This window comes from Pseudorca crassidens, chromosome 15 (genome assembly GCF_039906515.1).
Source record: "Pseudorca crassidens isolate mPseCra1 chromosome 15, mPseCra1.hap1, whole genome shotgun sequence".
Classification (NCBI taxonomy): Eukaryota; Metazoa; Chordata; class Mammalia; order Artiodactyla; family Delphinidae; genus Pseudorca; species Pseudorca crassidens.
The window spans coordinates 40,611,691-40,624,038 of record NC_090310.1 but is presented as its reverse complement, the minus strand read 5'-3'; the positions used below and the strand labels follow the sequence as shown (position 1 = coordinate 40,624,038).

The window sequence follows — 12,348 nt, the reverse complement described above, 5'->3', positions numbered from 1 at the left end:
GTATATAAAGTGCACAGCTTGATGTCTGACCTACATATGCACCTGTGAAAACACCGCCACAATCAGGACATATATCCATCACCCCCAAGTTTCCTCATAGCCATTTATAATACCCCCCAGCCCTATCCACTCCCCATCCATCCCGGTCTCCTGGCAACCACTGATCTTCTTTCTGCCACTACAGCTGGCATTTTCTACTATGTTATGTAAATAGAATCATATGGTACATACTTGGTTTTCTCTGGCTTCGTTCACTCGGCACAGTTCTGACATCCATTGTGTACTTGTGCCCACGTCAAAAACTCATCCTGTTTCATTGCTGAGCACTATTCCAGGATATGACAGACCATGATTTGTCCATCCATTGGTGGACATTTGGTTTATTTACAGGTTGGGACAATCACAAATACAGCTGCTGTGAACATTCACGTACAAATTTTTGTACTTGGGAAAGTGTCTAGGAATGGAACAGCTGGATCGTTTGGTAGGCATGTGTTTGATCACGGCCATTTTCATGGAGCTCCCATGCAGGTTTCAGAGGGTCCACACTGTGTGTATTTAACCTACAAGATAAGGTACACGCTGGTCACACGGGAACAAATGATCCACACACTCACATGGAGGCCACATCAGGCTGCAGCCGCTCCATTCCAGTCCTCCCAGTGTACGGAGAGGGTTCCCAGCAGGGAAAGTCTCCCAGCATGACCTCTGATTTTGTAAAATGCTCTGAGCGGGGCTTCCCTGGTAGTGCAGTGGTTGAGAGTCCGCCTGCTGATGCAGGGGACACGGGTTCGTGCCCCGGTCCGGGAGGATCCCACATGCCGCGGAGCGGCTGGGCCCGTGAGCCATGGCTGCTGAGCCTGCATGTCCAGAGCCTGTGCTCCGCAACGGGAGAGGCCACAGTGGTGAGAGGCCCGCGTACCGCAAAAAAAAAAAAAAAAAAAATGCTCTGCACACAAGCTCCTGACACTCCAGAAGTGGCCCCCAAGCGGGCCGTGTGATCTGCCTGCAGCAGATCTTCATATGATGGCAGCATCTTGTGGGTCTAGAGTAGAACAGTTATGATCAATACCGAGAGCTATGCATGAACGGCAGGAGGGGTTCTGCAAGGGTGGTCCCACCAGCATCACCTGGGGATGCGCATCTCCCCAGTCCAGACCTACAGAGTTGAAACTCTGAGGGGGGGTCCAGCAATCTGGGCTTCCAGGCAATCTGATGCATGTTCTGGCTTAAACACAAATAGCCCAGAACATCGTTCAAGCCCTTTGACTCTCCTGGAATTAAATCCGTCAGAAGTCACACTACGCCGAGAGTGCAACTTCTCGATGGCCTCACTCCATCCACACAGCTCTGGAACCCACCCTCTTAGAACGCTGCCACCCGCGTTAAGGTCTCCTCGAAGAACCAAGCTACCGACTGGAATGCAGATCTGCACAGTGGTGGTTACCACTTCTTTCCCAAAGCACCAGACTCAAAACAAAACAAAAGTCCCAGGAACTCAATCACTGGAGCATTTAAATCCAACCGTCAAAACCACCCATTTCTCTACCTGGGGCTTTCACCCTAGCATATTACGACATAAATGAACCTAAGGAAAGAAAAAGACAAAGATTTTAGGTGATACACTCCAACACTCTTTACTGCTCTAAGAACCCTCGCTCCAAATTTACACATCAGCAGAAAAATTCATTAAACTTGAATAGGAAGAATTGGAGAAAAAATATGGAATACTTTTTGTTTTAATCTTCAGCTGAAGCATGATTTCCGCTCAACATTATAATCAGAGGGAAGTGCTGGTCATTTCCTTGGTATTTTTGCAGGCTCAGTACTTAGCCCAGTCTTTGAAAACCCTCTCCAGCTTCTGGCCAAGCAGAACTTTGCCGCTCACTTTGAACTTGCCAGCAAGGAAAGCCTTCTGAGGGTTCATTTTGCCGAAAACCAGCTCCATAAAGACAGGCTCCGGGATTGTGAAGACAGTGTCCGCTGGGAGCCTGGCGGGTCCTGGATACATGTTCCCAGAGCCATTCTTCAGATCAATGGTCCACTTCAGAATGGTCTTCCCATCCTTGGTGATGTCCAGCTGAAAGATGGCATTGACTTTCTTTACCAGTTGGGCCCCCACTTCTTTGATGTGATGACTGATGTCCTCAAACACAGGGAAGCTCTGGAACTCTGACAGCACTACAGGGTGTGGCACAGTGAGTTCCTGAGCTGGACCCAATTCCTTGAGCTGGCTTGCCGGAGGCCCATCCCCTGCTCTGATCTTGAGTTGACGGTCGATTCTCTTCCACATCTTACTGTGCTGGTCCTCTTGACCTTGCCAACTGGTTTGTGAGCAGCTGTAGCCAGATTAATATCCACAAGTTCATATTGTGACATAAAAGGAGTGGCCAAGTGGGGAATGAGACTGGTTTGTGTGCCGCAGTCTTATTGGCCAAACAGATGCTAAAATGTGACATGGGGTGAGGGCTCAGACAGGTCATTGTGAGGCAGATCCACACCACCCCCCAAACCACAAGGTCCCACAAGCCCAGCCCAGAGAGGTCTGGACCCCATGTTGGGAATAAGAGAAACTGGCCCTAGAAGGTTCTTTGGTGACATGAGCTCTGTCTTTTCAACACTTTTTTTTATTTAATAAATTTATTTTATTTATTTATTTATTATTTATTTATTTTTGGCTTCATTGGGTCTTCGTTGCTGCCCACGGGCTTCTACTCTTTGTTGCAGTGCGTGGGCTTCTCACTTCGGTGGCTTCTCTTGTTGCGGAGCATGGGCTCTAAGCGCACAGGCTTCAGTAGTTGTGGCACGCGAGCTCAGCAGTTGTGGCTCGCAGGCTCAGTAGTTGTGGTGCACGGGCTTAGTCGCTCTGTGGCATGTGGAATCTTCCTGGACCAGGGCTCAAACCCGTGTCCCCTGCATTGGCAGGCGGATTCATAACCACTGCACCACCAGGGAAGTCCTCACCTCTGTCTTTTCTCTCAACTGAGAGAGCAGTTATTCTGATTCCTTCAAAAGTAGATGATCCTTAAGGCACGCTTCGCCTACCCAGGGGTGGAGTGGGAAATGCTGTTAGAATAAAACAGCTGTTTGGAGGAGGAATCAGCACCAGGGCCTGCATCAGGAAGCTTCCAGAAGCACAGTGAAAAGGAAAAAAAAAGAAACAAATAACCCTAAGATCAGCAGAAGAAGCTGCTGGTCTCACATGATGACCGCACACACTAACAGCCCTCACTGAGCTGGCACTGTTCTAAGCACTGTACATGTATTAACACACTTAATCCTCCTTATAATCCTCTGAGGTGGGTACTAAGTTTAATCCTCCTTTTACAGATGAGGAAACGGAGGCAAGGAGAAATGAAGTGACTTTCCAAAGTCACACAACTAGTCAGTAGGGCATCCAGGTTTAAACAGAAGTAGAATGACTCCAGAACCCACTTTTTGTCTGCCTGATGTTTTCTAACGATTAGGTTGAGGAGTGTGGGCAGGAATACCACAGAAGTGATCTTGTGCCTTCTTCTCAGTGCATCGTATCAGGGGGTACATGGTGCCAATGTGTCCCACCTCTGGTGATGCTGATGACGCTGACCTTGATCCCTTGGTTAAGGTGGTGTCCACTGGGTCTCTCTCTGCAGAGTTACTGCTTCTCCCTTTGTAATGAATAAGTATTTTGCAGGAAGATACTTTGAGACTTTGCACATATCCTGTTTCATATCATACTCCAGCCTACTTCTGCTTGCATCCATCTGTGGCCCATCAGTGTGATGTGTGCTAAGTGGTCATTTTCTATGCCCATCACTCCCTTTATTTTTTTTTAATGTATTTTTTGGGCTGCATTGGGTCTTCGTGGCTGCACGCGGGCTTTCTCTAGTTGCAGCGAGCAGGGGCTACTCTTTGTTGAGGTGTGCGGGCTTCTCACTGCGGTGGCTTCTCTTACTGTGGAGCACGGGCTCTAGGCGCATGGGCTTCAGTAGTTGTGGCAAGTGGGCTCAGTAGTTGTGGCTCGCGGGCTCTAGAGCGGCAGGCTCGGTAGTTTTGGTGCTCAGGCTTAGTTGCTCCGCGGCATGAGGGATCTTCCCGGCCCAGGGATCGAACCCGTGTCCCCTGCATTGGCAGGCGGATTCTTAACCACTGCACCACCAGGGAAGTGCTGTTAGGGTTTTTAAAACTCAAACTGGTTCTCTCCGCTGCCCTCTCTCCCTCGCAAGCCTCACTCTGCCTGGCAGAAGGGGTGCTCCCTCTGTCAGTACACATAAACAAAGACTCCACTTTAATGCTTAGCTTTGTGACCTGTAACAAAGAGAATATTTAACGTTGCAGGTGTCAAAACAGACTAGCTTGAGTTGATAACCTAGACAATAATAACTCATTTTTCCCAGAGGGTACAGAGTGAGAGGCTGTCAGAATCAAATAGTCAGTAGAAACTAGAAGTTTAGACCAAAGAGATTCTGTAAATAAGAAAGTTGAACACAAGCATTGAGACCAGCACCGCCCAAAAGAATTTTCTGAGATAATGAAAATGTTCAGGGTCTGGGTTGTTCAAAGCGGTAGCTGTTGAGACTCACATATGGCTCGCACGACTGAGGAGCTGAGTTAAGTTTACTTAGCTCTAATTAATTTAAATTTAGGTAGTCACATGCGATTACCCATCAGCATCCTGGGAAGCAACCCCAGCATCATCCTAACCGTTGTAAAGAAGTTACATGGTCATCTAGGGGATGCTACTCCATCTTTAACCACTGAATTACACCAAACTCATACGAAAATCCCTTCCCAAAACCCCCAATAACTCACTTGAGACTGTTACCTATATGGAACAGAGACGAGCTCCCATTGGTGGGATCTGGTTCAGGTGGGCGCCCCATTTTTGGACAAGGCTAAAGGCCTAAAGACGCACATACGTCCTTAAAATGGTCCAGTAACATTTATCTTTAAATAGGACACAAGCATGCCTAAGTGGGTGATTATTGGGTAACTTCTGAGTGAAAGTGTATAAGGTATGACTGCCTGTAAAGCCAACATGTGTAACTCCTTCCGACAGCCCATTCAGCTGTCCCTGATGGAGAAAAGGTGTCTTCGTTATCAATTGCTGTGATAAGGCTGCAGAACCACCCCCAAACTCAATGGCTTAAAACGATAAGCATTTATTGAGCTCATGATTTAATGGACCAGCAACTTAGGATGGGTTCAGAGCTGTAGAGAAAGCATCAACTTTCTCTGAGACTACCTAAATAATCGTGAACAGAATGTTGGTGGAAGTATGGGCGGTAAAGGCCATTCTAATGAGGTCTCAGACAGAAATGAGGAACACATTATTGGAAACCAGAGGAAGGACCATCCTTGTTATAAAATGGCAAAGAACTTGGCTGAACTGTGGCCATGTTCTAGTGTTCTATGGAAGGTAGAACTTGCCAGTAATGAAATTGGATATTTAGCTGACGTGATCTCTAAGCACAGTGTGGAAGGTGAGGCTTGGCTCCTCCTGACTGACTGTAGCAAAATGTGAGAAGGCAGGAACGACTTCAAGACAGAATTGATAAGCAAAAAGGAAGCAGAGCTTAAAGATTTGGCTAAGAAAAGCAAGGGAAGGGTGATCCTAAAGGCAATTCAGAGACCAAGGCTGCCTCCTTGGTTTCAAAAAGGGGGTGAATGCCTTGTTTTCAACAGGCCAGATGGCATCTGCCCAAAGTAGTGGGGGTGGGATCGTCTAGCACAGCCCTGGGGGTGAGATCCCTGCCTCTGAGAGCTATGGAGACAGCACCTCTGCCCCAGCGGATCTGGGACTATTACCCAGTCAACCTGAAGGGCAGAGCATGGAGCCAAAGAGAGCATTGTACTCCAGACTTAAGATCCCATAGTTTGCCTTGCCAGGTTTTGGATTTGCTTGGGACCCATACCCCCTTCCTTCTTCCCCCTATTTCTCACTTTTGCAATGAAAGTGTCTATCCTATGCCAGTTCCATTGTTGTGTTTTGGAAACACATAACTTGTTTGGCTTGACAGGTTCACAGCTGGTGAGGGATTCTGCCTCAGAATGAACCATATCTTGAGCATCACTCATATCTGATTTAGATGATATTTAGATATAATTTTGACTTTAGAGTTTAGAGTTGATGCTGGAACAAGTTAAGATTTGGAGGGGTCGGGGAATGGAATGAATGTATTTTACATGCAAAAAGAACATGAATTTCGGGGGATCGGGGCAGAATGTTATGGGTTAAATGTTTGTACAACCCCCAAATTCACATGCTAAAACCCTAACCTCACCATGTGATGGTCCTAGGAAGTGGGAGGTAATTAGGATTGGATGAGGTCATGAGGGTGGGGCCCTCATGAGTGTGATTAGTGCCCTGAGTCACAGGAGACCTTGCTTCCCCTCTCTGCTCTCTAACATGAGGATACAATGAGACGTCCACAGCCTGCAACATGTAATGGGGCTCTCCCAAGAGGCTGGCACCCTGATCTGGGGCTTCCAGCCTCCAGAACTGTGAGAAGTAAATTTCTGTTGTTTATAAGCTATCCAGTCCACGGTATTTTTATTATAGCAGCCCAAGCTAAGACAGGTGTAGACAGAGGAAAGGGCAAAGATCAATAATGATATTAATAAACTACACCCACAGGAAGACAGTGCCAAGCCCTGGAAGCCTTTCCTTCTGGAAAAAAAGTCACTGAACTACACCAAACTCATGCACAAATATACTTTTAAAGTCCCAGTAACTTAGACTTTTAAATATATAGAACAGAGATCACCCCTTTCTTACACTCCCAAAAGGCATCACTGGCCAATGTAAGGGCTTCTTATTTTAAGACACAGCTAAAGGCCCAAAGACAGGCAAATACTTAAAATAAAACAGTTATACTTATCTTTCCATATGCCATATGTATGTCCAAGTGGTAACTTTTTTTTAATTAGATAAAATGTGTAAGTTATGCCTGCCCATAAATTAATAAAACTGATTTGAACAAACAAAAACACAAAGTTTCTACGAAAAGCAGTGCACTTTTCCAATGATGTTGACATTATTCAGAACATTTTTCAGAATACCTCTTTTATAAACACTGTCAGAAACAAAAGGCGTGTTCTTTTACTGTCCTACACCATCTAGAATGCTTTCAGCTACAAGCACCAAAAACAGCCACAACTCAACGGGCTTCAACAGTAAAAGGAATTATCTCCCATTAAAGAAGTCCTAAGGCAGGGCTAGAGGGACGGACCACCAGACAGGCTCAGGACAGGGGTTTCCCAGGACACAGGACCTTCAGTGCTAAATCCGGCAAGTCCCAGGCAAGCGGGAGGCGTTGGCTACTCCAGGGTTGGTTCCTTGAGCAGCTCAATGAGTCTTCAAGGACCCAGGGTCCTTCCTTCCATCATCCTGCTGCACGTTCTTCTAAGGCCAGTGACCCTTGTGGCGGCAACACTTTGGGGCTACGTTCAGTAGAACAACAAAGAGAGCCATTTTCTCCTACACTTCTCTCTTTACCGGAAGGGCATATTCTCCCCAAGTCCTTTGGCGACTTTGCCCCCATCTCACTGGCTAGGACGGTGTTCCTTACACTTACCAGGATCAGCTTAGGTCTGTGGCTAGAAAATATCACCTGCCAGATCAGTAAACCAAGGATGTCGTGGCCATCAAGCCCTCAGCCACTACAGCCAACTCTGACGGTGCACCCTGAAGGGATTCAGGGTGGAGAAAAGCAGGATAACCACCCTAGAGAGCTGAGGTGCATATCAAAGGAATGATCTCAGGATCTGCCCATACAAAGGAAAGCAACTAAATTCCTTAACTTGAGGTGTCAGGTTTTCTTTAATGAACAGTAACCTTTTGATGTTCCACTACCTGGTTTTATTGGGGTTTTTTGTTGTTGTTGCAAAACTCCTATATATGCTGGCTGCTCCCTCACCTCTTCAGAACAGTCCCCAGAGCCATCTGAGAGGCTATCTTCCAGGCTTAAGTCCTCAGTTTTGTCCACCAGATAAAACATAATCCTCGCTTTTAGGTTGTGCATTTTTTTTCAGTGGACAGGTTCACCAAGTCACCTTTGAGGCAGGACTCAATCAGCTTTCCCTAACCTCCTGGCTGCGTGGAGGAGCGTGGAACCCAATCGGCGTGTTGGGAAGGAAAAGGGAGAACCAAGAGTGAACACTGCGCATCCTCTGAGGAGGGTGTCTCCACTCAGGAGACCACCGAGGGGCAGGGGTAAGAATGGCACAGATCACGGACCTGTTAGAGGGATGTGACCTTCCCCACGTTGGGTAGGGAGCTGGCTACACTGGGGCCGAGTCTGAGGGCAGCGCGGCGGCAGCCCGTCCCAGACACTGGGGAAGTGGTCAGTGGCAGAGGAAGCCCTTGCCCACCAGGCAAGCCAGCCGGACCCGGGATGCTCCCTCGAGCTCAACGGCACCCGACCCGCGCCCACCTTTTTCCAGTAGAAAGACACACATGTTGCATCACTTTTGTCTCCCAAGGCTCCCACGAGGTCAGTGCCCACGCTAACCCCAGAAGTCTGCAGGGAGGGGAATTCTGGGAAATGTAGTTCCAGCTGCGCTAATTTGTCCAAGAGCAAAGCCGGAACCGTGCAGTGTGCTTTGATTTTTAGAAACAGCCTAGTTAAAATCTCAAGCTAAGTCTAAGGGATAAAGTGGTCCAATAAGCTGAGCACTGGCATTTAGTTATTGTGGAGGAAATGCCGCTTTATTCTTATTTTCTTTCCTTTTTCCCCACTCACTGTTATGGACTGTGGCCACCCCACCAGAGCAGAGGAAAGTAAAAAGACAACTCCCACTAATGCACAGCTTGGACTGGATGTGAGATCTGTGAAGGATAAACTGCTGACGACCCCCTGGAAAAAAGTCAGATGCAATTAATCGTAAGAGCTGGGTCAGCCCCTAAGTTTTCCTGAACTCAGTAAGTCAAAAACACTGTGCCTATGGGACAAATCTTCGTAAATTCTCTCGGCAGTTTTGAAAGATTTATCAATGCTAAACTGGGGGGGGGGGGGGGTGAAAACCAAAGAACAAGATCTCTGACAGACAAGCATGAGTGATGCCTGTTTTGGAAGGATGTTTTGTACAAGTCTTTAACAGTGGTTACCACAACTGTATACACGTAACAGAAGCCCAAATGTAAAGAGAGTCTGCAAAGATCTTGTAATTATTCATTTAAAAATGAGGACCTGATTGGGACATCCCTGGTGGTCCAATGGTTAGGAATCCGCCTTCCAATGCAAGAGACATGGGTTTGATCCCTTGTCAGGGAAATAAGATCCCACGTGCCATGGGGCAACTAAGCCTGCACGCTGCAACTACTGAGCACATACACTCTGGAGTCCACACCACAACTAGAGAGAAGCCTGTGCAATGCAACGAAGATCCCACATGCCACAACTAAGACATGACACAGCCAAAAACTAAAATAAATAAATATTTTTAAAAAACAAATGAGGACCTGGGACTTCCCTGGTGGTCCAGTGGGTAAGACTCCACACTTCCAATGCAGGGGTCCAGATTCGATCCCTGGTCAGGGAACTAGATCCCACATGCATGCTGCAACTAAGAGTTCACGTGCTGCAACTAAGAGTCCACATGCTGCAACTAAGAAGTCCACATGCAGCAGCTAAAAAGTCCATATGCTGCAACTAACAGTCCTCAGGCCACAACTAAAGATCCCACACATGGCAAGGAAGATCTCACGTGCTCAACTAAGACCCGGAGCAGCCTAAATAAATAAATATTTTTTTTAAAAAAATGAGGACCTTTACTGATAGACACAACAGGAATGAATATAAAAGATGTTATGCCAGTACCTCCCATCAGGAAGCTTGCACAAACCCCTTAGATAGCCTCATCCACCAGAGGGCAGACAGCAGAAGCAAGAAGAACTACAATCCTGCAGCCTGTGGAACAAAAACCACATTCACAGAAAGATAGACAAAATGAAAAGGCAGAGGACTATGTACCAGATGAAGGAACAAGATAAACCCGCAGAAAATGGAGATAGGCAACCTTCCAGAAAAAGAATTCAGAATACTGATAGTGAGGATGATCTAGGACCTCGGGAAAAAGAATTGAGGCAAAGATTGAGAAGATGCAAGAAATGTCTAACAAAGACCTAGAAGAATTAAAGAACAAACACCTAGGAGAATTAAAGAACCAACAAACATAGATGAACAATACAATAACTGAAATGAAAAATACACTACAAGGAATCAATAGCAGAATAACTGAGGCAGAAGAATGGATAAGTGACCTGGAAGACAGAATGGTGGAATTCACTGCCGCAGAACAGAATAAAGAAAAAAGAATGAAAAGAAATGAAGACAGCCTAAGAGACCTCTGGGACAACATTAAACGCACCAACATTTGCATTATAGGGGTCCCAGAAGGAGAAGAGAGAGAGAAAGGACCCGAGAAAATATTTGAAGAGATTATAGTCGAAAACTTCCCTAACATGGGAAAGGAACTAGCCACCCAAGTCCAGGAAGTGCAGGGAGTCTCAGGCAGGATAAACGCAAAAAGAAACACGCCAAGACACACAGTAATCAAATTGACAAAAATTAAAGACAAAGAAAAATTATTAAAAGCAACAAGGGAAAAATGAAAAATAACATACAAGGGAACTCCAATAAGGCTAACAACTGATTTCTCAGCAGAAACTCTACAAGCCAGAAGGGAGTGGCCCAATATACCTAAAATGATAAAAGGGAGGAACCTACAACCAAGTTTACTCTACCTGGCAAGGATCTCATTCAAATTCGATGGAGAAATCAAAAGCTTTACAGACAAGCAAAAGCTAAGAGAATTCAGCACCACCAAACCAGCTCTACAACAAATGCTAAAGGAACATCTCTAAGTGGGAAACACAAGAGAAGAAAAGGACCTACAAAAACAAACCCAAAACAATTAAGAAAATGGTCATAGGAACATACATATCGATAATTACCTTAAATGTGAATGGATCATATGCTCCAACCAAAAGACACAGGCTCACTGAATGGATACAAAAACAAGACCCATATATATGCTGTCTACAAGAGACCCACTTCAGACCTAGGGACACATACAGACTGAAAGTGAGGGGTTGAAAAAAGATATTCCATGCAAATGGAAATCAAAAGAAAGCTGGAATAGCAATACTCATATAGATAAAATAGACTTTAAAATAAAGAATGTTACAAGAGACAAGGAAGGACTCTATATAATGATCAAGGGATCAATCCAAGAAGATATAACAATTATAAATGTATACGGGGCTTCCCTGGTGGTGCAGTGGTTAAGAATCTGCCTGCCAATGCAGGGGACACGGGTTCGAGCCCTGGTCCGGGAACATCCCACATGCTGCAGAGCAACTAAGCCCATGTGCCACAACTACTGAAGCCTGTGAGCCACAACTACTGAACCCGCGAGCCACAACTACTGAAGCCCACGTGCCTAGAGCCCGTGCTCTGCAACAAGAGAAGCCGCCACAATGAGAAGCCTGTGCACCGCAAAAAAGAGTAGCCCCTGCTCGCCGCAACTAGAGAAAGCCTGCACACAGCAACAAAGATGCAACACAGCCCAAAATTAATTAATTAATTGATTGATTAATTGATTAATTAAAATATGTGTATATATATATATATGCACCCAACACAGGGGCACCTCAATACATAAGGCAAATGCTAACAGCTATCAAATAGGAAATGGACAGTAACACAATAATAGTGGGGGACTTTAACACCTCACTTACACTAATGGACAGATCATCCAGAGAGAAAATTAATAAGGAAACACAAGCTTTAAATGACACAATAGACCAGATAGATTTAATTGATGTTTATAGGACATTCCATCCGAAAACAGCAGATTACACTTTCTTCTCAAGTGCACATGGAACATTCTCTAGGATAGATCACATCTTGGGTCACAAATCAAGCCTCAGTAAATTTAAGAAAACTGAAATCATATCAAGCTTCTTTTCTGACCACATGCTATGAGATTAGAAATAAATTATATGGAAAAAAACACACAAAACACAAACACATGGAGGCTAAACAATATGTTACTAAATAACCAAGAGATCACTGAAGAAATCAAAGAGGAAATCAAAAAATACCTAGAGACAAATGACAATGAAAACACGACGATCCAAAATCTATGGGTTGCAGTTCTAAGAGGGAAGTTTATAGTAATACAATCCTACCTCAAGAAACAAGAAAAATTTCAAATAAACAATCTAACCTTACACCTAAAGGAACTAGAGAAAGAAGAACAAACAAAACCCAAAGTTAGCAGAAGGAAAGAAATCATAAAGATCAGAGCAGAAATAAATGAAATAGAAACAAAGAAAACAATAGCAAAGATCAATAAAACTAA

The 12,348-nt window shown here is 45.3% G+C and overlaps 1 protein-coding gene across 1 annotated transcript; it reads right to left on the bottom strand.

The window, feature by feature from the left end:
- Window positions 1-1,789: 1,789 nt before the first annotated feature.
- SCP2D1 (SCP2 sterol binding domain containing 1) lies at window positions 1,790-2,293 on the bottom strand. Its single transcript, XM_067705145.1, has one exon. It carries the CDS (start codon window positions 2,291-2,293, stop codon window positions 1,823-1,825), a length of 471 nt encoding a protein of 156 aa, XP_067561246.1. The 3' UTR covers window positions 1,790-1,822.
- Window positions 2,294-12,348: the final 10,055 nt, after the last annotated feature.

Excerpts from the sequence above, each read along its gene's own strand:
- SCP2D1 (XM_067705145.1), bottom strand. The coding sequence starts at position 2,293 with ATGTGGAAGAGAATCGACCGTCAACTCAAGATCAGAGCAGGGGATGGG.